General features: G+C 56.3%; 1 protein-coding gene across 3 annotated transcripts in view; it reads right to left on the bottom strand.

Moving 5' to 3' along the window:
- SMOC2 (SPARC related modular calcium binding 2) overlaps positions 1-14,048 on the bottom strand; it is a 150,557-nt gene that overhangs the window by 8,516 nt on the left and 127,993 nt on the right. For all 3 annotated transcript variants that reach the window (XM_039222931.1, XM_039222930.1, XM_039222929.1), the window contains exon 10: positions 1,847-1,943. In XM_039222931.1, coding sequence (XP_039078862.1) covers positions 1,847-1,943 — 97 coding nt within the window. The remainder of the gene's footprint in view (positions 1-1,846; positions 1,944-14,048) is intronic.

Here is a 14,048-nt window from a genome sequence, read left to right on the forward strand (position 1 = left end):
CCCCGTCCGCCTCCCTGCCCCGCCCACCTCCGGGAGGCAGGGCCGCCCCCGCCCCATTCCTGAGTGCCTCCGGGAGGCACGGCAACAATACTTCAACTTGGTTTCAAAATTGCAAATGACACAAAGCATTTATGCCTGTGAATGACACAGTCGGTGTGGAACGGGTCCACACCCTCCAGTGAGGGCAGGCGCCCCCGAGACTCGGGTTCAGGTCAGCTCGCACATCCACGGCCTCTACAGACACTGGGGCCCCAAGGTTCCCGACTCCTTTAGGTGTGACTCTCGGGCATCCCACCGTACCCCGCAGGGACACCGCAGGACGCAATAAAAGTGCAGCTTAAAGTGGCAACCAGACGTCTTCCCTTGGATTAGAGAGGAGTTTGATATTTTAAGATAAAAATAACTAAAACTCTCCTAGAAGGTCTGGCTTTGAGTCAAATCTCAGAAAACGTTCCAGACGTTAAACTGCGCCACTGGCCCTTGTCCCCCGGCTCCCGGTGTCTGGAATCTCCCGGTTTGGAGGGTCTGTGCCCCCGGGGCGTGACCCCTGACTGAGGTGGAAAGTTCCAGGCTCCGGCGCATTGGAGCGCTGCGGAATTTTCTTCTCAGAGAGTTCATTTACTACCTTCAATTTTAGTTTTTCAGATTAGAGCAATCTTTCCAAAAATATGTCAAGTTAAAACGTAGGTGATTTTTTTCCTGCGTTTTTAAGCTTAATTTACTGCCCGATTGTAACATTTCTCCATGAGCATTGCCCTTTTTTCTCCTCTCAAATCTTACTCTTAAGGAAAGAGAGAAAGAGAAATAGAGAAAGGGAGGGGGGAGGGGGAGGGGGGAGAGGGGGGGAGAGAGAGAGGGAGGGAGGGAGGGAAAGAGGGAGAGAGGGAGGGAGAGAGAGGCGCCCTGAGGCCGAGGAGGCCCCGCCTTCGATCACCCAGAAGAGACCAGGTAATCAGGAGGGAGGACAGCGCCCTAAGGAAAGAATGACTCGAAGATTCTCCCTCAGAAAAAGCTCTTGGAATAAAGAGATAAATTACTGGTTCTTGTGGGGAGGGGGGCAGCGCTGGGGGCCCGGCCCCGCGGCTAGTTTCGGGAGGGGACCCGGCACGAGGGCGCTCCGGGGGCGGGGAAGCGCGGCTCGGACCCCAGACCCCCGGGCCCCCGCCGGCCGCCAGAGCAACGCCCCGACTTCGCGGCCACCGTGGGTGGCGGCAGTGCCAACAACGCCCCGGACTGCACACCTGAGACGGTAAACCTCATGCTGGCATCTTGTACGGATTTCTCTACAGTAGACACAGGCTATTTTGAAAACCTGAAATCAACCATTTTAATTCAAAGTAGTAAAATCCACTCGATGGCTCTGAAAAGCAATTCCAAGGCGAAGCCGGGGGAACCGGGGCCCGGCTTTCCGTTCCTCTCCCTCCTCCCACCCAGCAAGCCTGGCGCCGCCACCCAAACCCCAGCTTCCGGCTCCCCCGCCGGGCCACGCGGCCGGGCCGCTTTGTCGCGTCGCCGGGAAAGCTCGCGGGACGGAGCCCTCCGGACACGTGGGGCAACAGGAAGTCTGCGAGGGGACCCCTTTCCTGGGGGCCCCGCAGGCTCCGCCCCTCCGTTCCCTTGAGCCCGCAGGGTTCCTCCTTCTCCGTTCCCGCGAGGGCCCCCCTCCGTTCCCGCGGCGTCTCCCCTCCGTTCCCGGGAGCCCCGCGGGGTCCTCCTAAGCCGACCACGTCTGGGGAGGGGGCTCCCAAGCTGACCACGCCTCGGATGCCTCGCCGCCGCACCAGCTTCTAGCCGGGGGGTCACCGGGTCTTCTCGGACCCGCGCTCCGTCGTCAAGTGCCGCGTACCTGCCCGAGGAGGGGTCGGACACGGCGTGCACCATGTCGGTGGACAGCGCGTCCAGAATGCTCGTCAGAAACTCATTCTTTTTGGCACCAGGACAACCTAAAAAAAAGAAAGTATTTTTCTTTCATATTTCACAGAACCCACAGAGTAGAAGATATCTTTCTCTGTAATGAAATGTTTACTTTTTGGCAATTAGTATGTTGGGGTGCCTCAGTGTCAGTGAGCTCACATGACCCCTCATTTGAGCACTGCAGCAGGTACTGTGTTGGGTCCTAGTTACCGTAAACGACGGCATCTGACATCTAAATCTCTCCCGGGACGAAGCGGTTTCAGCTGTGAGAGCGGCTCTCGGGCGGCGCCGTTCCTGCCAACGCCACGCACGACGTCCCTGCGGCCGGGACGCGTCAGGAAACGCACGAGGCCGCTGCAGGGGGCGCGCAGCCGCAGGCCTGCACGGGGGAGACCGCACGGGCTCACAGTGCGGGAGCGGACAGCTCGGCCCCTACAATCCACTCCCCTGCGGCAGCCCCTCTTCCAGCCGCACCCGCCTGGCCCCCGCCCCACCCTGCAGCACTGCGCCCCAGCGTCCCGGGACGGGGGCAAGGGGCGAGGGGCATGGGGGGCACGGCGGCCTGGCGTGTCCTTTCTGCGATCTAGAGCCGCAGAAGCCTCGCGTGGGGCAGGGCCGGGGCGGGGGCGGGGCGAGGGGCATGGGGGGGACGGCGGTGCCTCGTGAGGGAAGGCGAGTCACTCAAAGACCAACATGCTACGCACTTAAATACACTCGGGTTTTCCTAAATTTCCCTTCCACGCCTGAGGTGGGGTTATCTCTGCACAAGTACGCGTCGGCCGCCTACCGCAGGCATCCGTGCAGGCCGGTTTCCCCCCCCGTTGTGTACACGGGTCCCAGAAGAGATCGGGGTCCTCACGGTGGGGGGGGGTTGGTTAACAGTGAACAAAGCCGCGTTATCCCCCTTTGACAGAACCGAGAACTTAGATCCTACTCCGCAGGGACACGCGCACCGTAACCATCTGCTCGGCACTTCCTCCGGGGGCTGCGGGTGGGGCGCAGGTGGCCGGGAGCCGGGGAGCCTCGCAGGCCCCGCGCTCGGCTGGGAGGGGCGAGGAGCAGCGGCACTGGGACAGGGGGCGAGGGCAGACCCGGCTCCCCGCCGAGGAGCCATGTGGGCAGGAGAGCCCCTCGGGCCCCAGGACAGACCCGACGGCAGGATCGCCCCGGGGATGGGGTGCCCCACCGGCCAGCCCCCACGCCCGCACCTGCAGAAGCCATTCCCCGCGATCCCACAGCCCATCAGCCTCAAGACTCCAGGGCAGGACGTGCTGGGGGCAAAAGGAAGCTCTCGTGCCCGCGGAAAGCAGCTCTAAGGAAGGATGGTGCCTCTGCTCCGCGGGCAGAGCCTGACCTTGGGGGACCCACCCAGGTCATTTTGTGCCAGTGGCTTAAGTTTCTGTTTTAACGTTTACTTATTTTTGAGAGAGACACAGACTGTAAGCAGGGCAGGGTCAGAGAGAGAGGGAGACACAGAATCGGAAACAGGCTCCAGGCTCCGAGCTGTCAGCACAGAGCCCTACGCGGGGCTGGAACCCACAAACTGTGAGATCACTACCTGAGCCCAAGTCGGACGCTTCACCAGCTGAGCTACCCAGGCACCCCTGAACTTCATTTTAAATAAAGAAAATTTAAAAAATGCATTTGTCTCACAAAGACAAAGCCGCCAGACCTGCAAGGCCTTCCTTGAGCACATCTGGTCCCGCACTGGGCGGCGTTAGCAGGGATCATTCGCGCGCGCACACGCACACACACACACACCATCTGCCTGCTCACGCTACTGCACTGGCTCCGCGGACACTGGTGAGCCCCGCAAAGGCGCTGGGTCCAGTGGCAGCAATCACCTGTGCACACGGTCCTGACCTACCCCAGACTTGGGGGCACACGGCTGCCACTCCGAGGGTAACAGCTGGGGAGACAGGAATGGGGGTGCCATCTGCATCAGGGGGGAAGTGGGTTTCACTGTGGGTAGGGCGGGGGGAGCACAGTCCCACGGTCCCCCTGAGTCGAGGGGCGGGTAAGACAGGTCGGTTAGACTGAGGGTGGGGGGGGATGGGGAGGATTGGGAGGGGCTGCCGGTAAAAGCGGCCGGCCTGGTTGGCAGACTGCGAGCCCTCCGTGGCAGTGCTCGGGGGGCTACTTCTGAGAGGACTCTCCTCCGGGAGCAGAGAGGAGGTCCCCTCGCCAGTCACCTTGCGATGAGGGTGTCACTGGGTGACAGGGCTGCAGCTCAAAAATAGTTCTGAGGAAAAAAGACAAATGAAAATGCAAAATGGGAAGAAAACAGAAAAAAAATTCATAACCCATTGAGTAAATTTTCCTTGCGTGGAAGTGACAGATGTACAAGAATGGAAATGTCACCGTGAAATGGATCAGGTCCTCGGAAATGTATGAAAGCAGCAACAGGCCTGAGACAGAAGCGAGCTGCCCCCAGACGGCAGGGCTCCTCTCCCCGGATGGGGCCACTGTGACAGACAGACGCACAGCCTCCCTGGGGACGGGCCGCCATCACACAGACAGTCGGGTTCCTCCCTGGGGATGGGCCGCCGGCCGGGAGCAGACAGGCCAGGTGGCAGTGGGCTTCTCGGGGGCCTGCAGACCTGCCTGCAGCCCAGGGTGGCGGGGAGCTCTGGGGCCACGTGCTGACAAAGCTGCACCCCTGCACGGGTCTCGCTCCTGGGCTTGCCTCCTCCTCACCCTGCACAGTGGCCCTGGATCTTGTGTTGTTAAAACCACAGCCTGCAGGCTCCACGACGTGACACAAAATCACTGTTCACACGGGGACGGTTGTCCGCACGAGTATGCTCTCCAGCTGAGCGAGGGGCGGCCCCGCAGGGGGCAGGCCGGGCGAGCGTCCTGTGGTCCACAGGCACACGGCTGACAGCCACTTGGAGAAGCATCACAGAGAGAGGAAGCCAGGCTGCCCTGTGCGAAGCCGGAGCAGAATTCCCACGGCACTTTGTTTACACGTCTGCGGCTCAGCCCGGCGGTGCCCATTCATCTGCACAGTCCAAGTAAAATCCTCGGTGCTCAGTGCGATTTCTGTGAAAACACTTGAGCACTAATCCTGGTTTGGTGGGGGCCGCATGAAGTACGCCGCCCTGGCCACCGGCCACGCCCCGGTCTCGGGCGCAGCCACGCTGTCTGCCCCACGCACTGGGGTCCTGGGAACCTGGTTTACGCTGTGACATTTTAACAATCATTTCATCTGCTGAGTCGTAAGATGAACACGTTCTTCGCTTTCTATGAAATGTCCTTATTTTAAAAAACAGAAACTTTTGGTATAGAAATTAGTTTCTTCTTTTCTCTTTTTCTTTCAAATACAAACTGAGGTATCTGCGGGACGCCGCCTGAGTCACACCCTAAAACCCACCCTGTGCACCCTAACGAGCGTTCACTTCTGTGCTGCCACGTGGCTCGCTCAGGGCTTGGGTGCCACCAAAAGGAAGCAGAATGATGGTGCTTTCCTCAGACATCATCACACAACGACTTCCGTATTTTTGGACCCAGGTCAGCCAACACAGACACCTGGTGTCACGTGGGCTTCCGGGCCAGGGAACCGGAAGGGGCCAGGTCTACTGACGGCTCCTGCAGTTTCAAGTGGCTTCGTGGGGTGGGAGGTGTCAGGGGTATCGACGCTAATCAGCTTCTGAGCATCTAACTATGACTGGTTTAAAGTCTCGGCTGCCTGGTTTTGTGTTTATTATTTCAAAGGTATAGGAAATTGATGGAGGTGGTTATTTATAAAAACAAGAAATAAAGTTGCTTTGATATTGTTTACAACAGAGAATCTGGCAGAGAAAAGAAAATATCGGAGCAGCCGCAAACGCTGATGCTGAGATGAAGGAAGGCCTCCCGTGATGCAGAGGGAAGACGTACAGAGCAGAAGCGCTCAGAGACCTGGGGCCCTCCCCACTGGCCACACGCTGCCAGCCCGGCCCTAGGTCACCGTGAGGGGAGCATAGCAGCCGGACAGCGGTGGACCCCCTCCAGCTGCGTGGGGTCCTGGCGGCCACAGGAAGGCACGTGGACTTTACCTGAAGGGAAACCAGAAGCCTTTGGGGGGATTTGGAGGATGACACAATCTGACTTACGATCGAGTGTCCCATGTGCACTGTGGGGGTCCAAGGGGCCAGGCTTTGCCCGTGGACCAGGGAAGAGCTCAGGGGCATCGGGGAGGGTGCAGTATTCTGGGGGGCCCGGCCTGGGTTCAATGGGCCTCAGCCAGCACAGCAAGCATGCAGAGAACCTCCTTTGCAGGACACGGGCTTTGCTTCAGTCGTCCAAGCCCAGCAGCCCTCGCAGAGGATCAGGGCTGTGTCTGGCGGCCACGGCAGGAAGCGGGGAACAACCAGCCCCGGGTCTGAGCGCTGTGTTGGGACGGGGCGTGAGGCGCGGGCCTCTGGCCACTGAGAGGTGCCCAGACTTCTGCGAGGCCCACGGCTACTCACCATTGTTAAGTCCACGCTGGAGACCACGAGTGAGGTCCCCCTCCCAAAAAGAAGCCTTCGGGAAAAAGAATGAAGCTTTCTAGTCTTAAGATAAAAACAAAATCTCAACTCTATGTACTAACTCCAATTTTTCTATCTTCTCTGTATTTACATATTTAATATATTTATTTTCATATTTCCATATTTTCAATATTTCTCATTCTAAACAAAGGGGCTCACGGGCTGGTGACTGTGTTCCGATTCGGTAACACAACACAGGCTGGAAATGGGCGCTGGGCTGGCAGCCACGCCTGTGGGACTCTGGGATCAGTCCCGCGAAGATGTGCGTGGAGAGCCTGCGTCCCCTCGGGGCTCGCAGGGCTGTGGTGGGGATGCCAGGGGTCCCTCTGCCTGTGATGCTCCAGAAACTCTTGGCCTTTGGTTTTAATTCTCTTGGGGCAAGGCCATCAGAGTCCATGATGTGCACGAGGGAACTGGAGTGTTTGAAGAGCTAACTGTGTATATTTACCTCGAGGACTAATGTTTATGTCTCTGGGTCTTCCTACGTTTCGCACAGACAGCGGTCTCATCACTCAGTGACCACCGATAAACCGTGCGTGCCGTGAAGACACCGCCTCTTCCCTCTGGGAGCCCACAGCAAAGTGTGGGTGAGCACATGGCAGGTTCTCGTGGCCTGGGCAGCAAGGACGCACACAGTCCCCACAGGCCACAGGCTCAGGAGGCATCCGGCCGCCCGCCATGGAGCAGGTGTCTGAGGACACGTGTCCATGCATCAAGGAGCCACTTTCTCGGATAATTATTTTCACCAACAGGATTATCTTTATCGTCCTTCTAAGGTCGTCCTGACTCAAGGCAGAGTCTCCGCTCTGCCAGGGTCACTCAGGAGAACAAAACTACTCTTGGTTGAATTCCTTCCTGAGCAAAAACGCATTTATGTTCCCAAAAGGACAACAACATTTCTTAGGTCGAGTGTTTTCAAGACCTAAAAAATAAATAACTATCAAATGTTATTCTTGAAACACGTGAATAGCTACAGCGCTTCAGGAGGCCTTTCTCATCCTGGCATGAGACGGGACACCTCCCTCAACCCCAGGCCCCTAAAACAGAGCGACGGCCTCGAAAGGAAGAACGTGTCTTTGTTCAAAGATATGGTCACTGAGACAGAGGCGCTCAGAACCCACCTGGAGTCAACGTCCATCAAGAACAAACTCCACCACTTGAACGCCTCAGTCATCTTGTGACCAGGATCATACGTGTTCCTATGACACGTCAAAGAAAAATTCTGACTCTACCCTACAGAAGCATCGCTCCCTCTGCTTGAAGCTGACTTACACCGAAACTACTCCATGCCCCCACCAATGGATTGTGTTTCTGAGATTGTTTCTGAAAGATTTCTTGAGACCCCACTACCGTCCTAGGGAGCCAAACCAGTGCTTGTCACTATAAATACAGTGTAAATTACAAAGGTCTTCAGGTCTATGAGGACACTCACTGCACCCCTATTATTATTACTACAAACCAAGAGATAACCCAGTGGCTGGTGGGCCTGAGCTCTGGCACGGTGCCCGGCACCCTCGAGTGGGCTCATCTAACGTGATCAAACAGGAGGCCCTCAGGGTGAAGAGTGACCTGTCCTTCTGGGGATACATAACCAGATGTAGACCTGGCTGGAAGAGGCTGACCCAGGGTGTGAAATGGGGTCTTCTTAGTTCCCCGAGCCCAACATGCAAACCCCCGCTGGGTGCTGTTCTAAGAGGGAGCCGTGCCCCCATATGACAGCCTGGCATCCGGCTGGTCCGGGGATGGAAGAGAGAACAAGCCGGTTGCTCGGGACCCAGTGACGGGACCAAATGTCCACCTAGCAAACGGTCCAGACACTGCCATCCTGTGTCAGGTATTCTGCACACACTCGTTGCTTTCTATTTTTTTTTAAAGTTTCCTTCTTTATTTTGAGAGAGACAGAACACACGAACAGGGAAGGAGCAGAAAGATTGGGAGAGAGTCAGGGAGAGAGAGAATCCCAAGGAGGCTCCCCGCTGTCAGCACAGAGCTCCGCTTCGGGTTGGGGGGAGGGGGTCCATCCCATGACTCTGGGATCATGACCTGAGCCAAAACCAAGAGTTAGGTGCTCAACCAACAGAGCCCCCCAGGCACCCCTGGATTGTACTTTTAAAAACAGTATTTCACAAATAAACTGTCAAGGATTCAAAAGTTATTGATGTCTGGTACCTACACTGTGAAAAACCCGTTCTAGTGCATGTGGCTAAGTCTGCAGAAACCGATCTCATCAAGGAGGTGCTGGCTATCAGAATGAGATATTAATATGAAATAACAATGAGATACTAATAATGGGATATTACTTCTTGTATGCCTGACTTCAGTCTTTAACTATTAACCAATTCAACCAACCATTCATCAGCTAGGTGTCCCCAAGTCTTTCATTTCAAGAATTCACCTGGTGGTGTCTGAAGACTCTGGAAGGTCTGTTCGATTTCATTTTTGAAACGAAGCATCAAGCCTGGAGATGCTAAGAGGGGAAGAGTGTTCAGGCATGATTCTTATGATGCACAGTGATCTCCTAAGGCTGTGGCTGTGACCCACAGTCTGTGCTGGCAGCTGGACAGCGGCTCCGTCCCTCTGCTCTGCCAGCACCACCCACCCCGTCAGCGGTCACAAGCCTGCTCGGGAGCATGGGTTTTCTGGGAAAGGGCAGAACTTTGGAGAAAAGATTGCACGTATCCCTTGGAGCCGCAATCAATGACTGTAACTGGAAATCTTATCTTCCTTAGAAAAAACTAACGGTACAATGGGATATGAAAACAAAACCAAAGAAACATCAATATCTGTCTTCCTTGAATATAAACTCGTCCCAAACACGTGCCTTAGGTGTATTAATTGTGAGCCCATAGTTTACACAGGAGCCTTGCTGCTCAAGGAGCTACCCCCCAGCCCTGAACACCGTCTGTTCTCTGCCTACTCAATCCTTCCCCATTTTTAATAAAGCAGCTCAGGGGCGTCTAGGTGGCTCAGTCAGTTAAGCATCCAACTCCTGATCTTGACTGAGGTCAAGACCTCACGGGTCATGAGATCCAGCCCCGTGTAGGGCTCTGTGCTGACAGCGTGGAGCTTCCTTGGGACTCTCTCTCTCTCTCTCTCTCTCTCTCTCTCTCTCTCCCTCTCTCTCCACCCGTTCCCTGCTCTCTCTCAAGATAAATAAAGTTTAAAAGAAAGTAGCTCAAAGCTCACCGTCTTCAGGAACGCTTAACTGCCTAGTTCAGTGAAAATGAACCGCCGTCTCCTCTCTATTCCCGATGCCACCAGCAGCCATACACCCACGGAGACCAAGCCCGGTGCCAAACGCTTCATGCAGGTCACCCCCAGGGCTTCAGACTGGTTTTGCTGGGACAGCTTTGTGTTGAGTTTAGGAAAGGAAGCCGTGTGTGTCTGGATTCTTTCTACTGAACAGTCTGTGACGAGGAGGGGCTGCTGAAGGAAACACCTGAGCTGCAGACGAAAAAGACGCTCCCCCAGCAAGGGGTTTATGCAGCTTCCTGATCGGAGGGTCCTGAGCAGTGAGGTTCCAGCGCAGACCAGCGTCAGGCGAAGCCTGGCCCCACGGCGCACCGCGCTTCCTCAAAGTCCTCCGCCAAGTCACCTGCCACTTTCAAGGGGATGACTGAGCTTCGACGAGGGCCTGGGCCAGCTTCACGACCACTGGCAACACCTACGCCTCAGCAGGGCTTTCAAAACGGCCACAGGGAGCCGTGAACGATGGCGGGCACTAGACATGGCGCCTTAAATCCACGGGATCAGCTCCTGAGCCCGACCCACCCCCTCTGCTCCACTCACTAACCTGCCCAGCCGCCCACTGGGCAGAGCATCTGTTTAATAAAAGGTCTGAGCAAGCGCTTCCGCCTCCTGACAATTCTCAGGGACCCCAGGGCTGCGGCACCCACAGCGCTAAACACACACAGCGACGTGCCCCCGCAGGGTCCCTCTTGCGGAAATTTGGCTAAATGACACATGTGTCATAATCTCAGCTGGATCGGAATTTCCCTGATGACAAACACTGAATTAATTAACGCCTGGGAAACCAGCGCTCAGGGAGCCCACGCACCCGTGTGGGCCTGACCCCCGTGGAGACGCCAGGCACAGAACCCAGAGCCCTCGGGCGAGCGGAGCGCCGAAAGCCCTGTTTCAGAAGGGACCCGAGGACTTCTCCAGGCCCCTCCCCTCTCGGTCTTCATATAGGAAAACGAAGAGAAGACAGAGGGGGCGTGTCAGAGAGCAGGGTGCACTCCCCCCAACGTCCGGAGTACGCAGCGCGACTGTGGTCACAGGTGCGACTGCACCAGGCACGCAGGTCAGGGGCCCCTGCTCCCAGCAGGGAAGGCGCAGACACCGCCGCCCCCGGGGCTGAGGACGGCGCCCTAATGACCCGCACGCCCCTCGGTGACAGGCCCGCTTCCCGCCCACACCGCAGCCGCACCAGGTCAGGAGGCTGGCGCTCCGGGCCTCCGCGCCATCCCTGCGGGACGAGCCCCCTGGGTGAGTGCCCTCCCAGCAGGCACACCGAGGGTGCGTGAAGGCGGCACCCAGGAGCCACGGGCAGGGCTCGGAGGCACTTACGAAGGGCAGGGCAACACCCGAGTGACCCTGCTGAGGGCCCGAGCTGTAGCTCAGGGAGCTGACAGTGAACCCTCTAGAAACCCTACTAACTGAGCAAGCACAAGTGAGGGCCTGAGGACTGGCGGACGGAAGGCGGGCCCCCAGCGTCATTTATCCTGGATATGTGCCGCCAGTGTCAGATTTTCAGACCTAGGCCGTTTCTCCAAATCACACAGTCCACTCATTTCCTAATATCGAAAGGCAGCCTCACGCTTATTGTCTCCGGCAGATTTTCCAAAGTGGCCCCGGAGGCTCTTCCAGCAGACGGCCCCGTGGAGAAACATGTCCAGTTTCATTCTGGAATGAAACGCTTTCACTCAGTGTTTCAGTGTGTGATTTCTTTCCGGGAATATTAATTTAAGGCAGAAATATCCTACAACCCAACGTGTCTATTTGAGAGGCAGCCGCAGGACGGCCAACCGCTCTCCCTGGAGGGTAACTGGATTTTATTGTTCTGTTTCCAAGGACTTTTGCAGGCGCTTTGTTTCCTCAACATAATGGGGACAGAGCTAGAACAGGCTGTGTGCACACACGTGCAGGATGCCCCTCGGGTGGCGGTTAATCACAGCCACACGGCCACCACGGTGGCGCTCACCAGACACCCGTGGCCGTCCTCCCCTGGCACCAGGACCACAGCCCGAGAGCCAGAGCCTCCCGTGAGCTTGTGCAGCGACGGAGCCTCCCATCGGCTTGGGAAAGTCCCAACCTAACCCCTTGCTTAGATTTGACAGCCTTGAACGGCCAGAATCACTGGTCCTGTACTTCCCGTTAAGACACATTTCCCTTGTCAACACTGTGCCTACGACTATAGTACAACCAAGTACATCGGAGAAAGCTGCCTCTCCCACGCTCCGTGGCCGTGTCAGTCTGTACCCTGTACATCTTCACTCTTCTGAAACATAATAGAATCAGCCAATTTTACAGGACAGCACAGATGAGAAATGGTTTGGGGTTTGTGGGCTCACATGAGCATGGATTTGCTATGGAACCTCCCGGGATGCTACGGTTTACCAGGGACCTGCACTCGATCCCAGCAAGGTTAAGTTTTAAATGAATGAGAAGGAAATCAACCTAGGGAAAGGGAACAAGGATAGAGAAGGCTGGCAGAAAGTAGACTTGGGCTGACAGATGGAAGGCACATTGGGTGGATGGAGCCACGCATCTGAGGGACGGCTCCCCGGAAGGAAACACAGCATGACAGACCACAGGGAGATATGGTGCCACTCGCTGGTGACACACGGGCCCTGACACATGGGCCCCACGGTGATGCTGGCCACATGCTCGCAATGTCCTGACAGAGGACACAGCTTCCAGGGACTGCTTTTATAAGACATGCCCACCGCGGCCCGTGGCACGGCCGGAAGCTGTGAAACTCTTCTTGCAGAGGGAGAATCGAGCGGTCTGCATGGACACTCACCTCACTACTCCCCCAAAGCTCCCATGCAAGAGGATCAAAATAGTGTATATCTCTTTCATGCATGTTTTCTGTTTTCTCAGAGTTTGATAAATAGAGCTACTCCAGAGGCCGAGGGCATGGACTTGATCTCATCTCTCTGCAGCTGGTTAAATGAGAAACTGTTTGCTTTGAGAATCACATCAGTTAGGCATCTAACCATAACACACACTGGGTAGAATGTTCTTTACTCACAGAAGTGGCAAGTGAAGACCCCCCCTCCAAGGGCAGTCTGGGGCCCGCTCGAGACCACAGAACTGGGAGATCAAGGTCCTGACTGTCTGCAGCCACAGTCCTGGCCTATGAGAGGCTGTGAGCAGGTGTGGCTAAACATCTCCTTCAGCCGTTACCACAAATCCTAGTAAAGGTGCGGATTCTGGGGACCCCCTCTGACAGGTAGGTTGTGAAACATGCTTAGGGGACAGAACTGGTTTGCTTGTTATGCAGGTTTGCCAACTATACACCAGTAAATGGTAACGTTTCTTTTTAGAATGACTAACCTATAGCCGTTCTCTGTGGTCAGTAATGAGAGAGTAGGGACCATGCCTTTTATGGCCCCCACGGTGCAGACAGCCGGAGAATGCTGAAGCCAGCAAAGACGAAACCCGAGTGGCCACAGGCACGTTGGTGGAAATGCTATGGCCAAGTCCTATTAACTATGTCTATTCTCATTCTTTAATAGGACGTATAAAAAAATGCAGCTGTGCCCCAGACATTCCCGAGCCACCTCGGGTAATCAGAGGCGTGCTTGCAGAAACCCCGCACACATGGCCAATTATTTCTAAAGAGGGGAAAGCAGAGGCCACGTAAGAGCTCAGATGCTCACAGCCCTTTGCTTGAGCCCATGCCACGGCAGCCTCCACACCCTGAGGGACACGGGCCCCAAGCGCGGCCAGACCGCCAGGGGGCAGGCGAGCTGGCCTCCCCAACACTGGGGGGCGTCTTCCCTCTAGAACTTAGGCTTCTTCTCCAGGCCAGCGTAAGGACGTAGCTCTTTGATGCGACAAGCACGCACCGTGCGCCTCTGAGGCCCATCTGAGTGACCTCTCCAGTTGCCAGAGTCACAGACTTGGCTCTTTGTGCTCCTAGTGAGGCAGCTCTTGTGTTAACAACGCCTGTGGGACATGAAAGCCAGATGGACGTCTTCACACCAGCGCTGAAGAAGGTGTGTGACAAGCTAGTAAAAGTGCAAACAAAGAATTCACTTCCTTCTCCAAGGGCTCCTTGCCTTCCGCACTGAGAAGACCCAGAGCTTGTCCATCTGCGGCCCTGGGCCCACAAGCTGGCTCCGCTGACGGACGGAAGGAGGGCACCTTGGAGAGGGCAGGACGCTTGGCCCGCGGGCCACATCCTTCTGCCCAGGGGCCACGGAGGCCCTGGACCTCAGCCCGCCTTTGCCGTGTGCACACCCTTGCACACTCACAAAGGAAAAGTAAGCTTTCCAGGAGGCAGGACACAAAACCAGGTGGCAAACTTATGGCTAAGTGATTGCCCCCCAGGTTTGAGCCCGCACTACGTGGGGTTAATAGGTAACAAAGAAAGAGCATGAAAACCGTAACCGT

This window comes from Hyaena hyaena, unplaced genomic scaffold (assembly GCF_003009895.1).
Source record: "Hyaena hyaena isolate Hyena2069 unplaced genomic scaffold, ASM300989v1 scaffold_1214, whole genome shotgun sequence".
Taxonomy (NCBI): domain Eukaryota; kingdom Metazoa; phylum Chordata; class Mammalia; order Carnivora; family Hyaenidae; genus Hyaena; species Hyaena hyaena.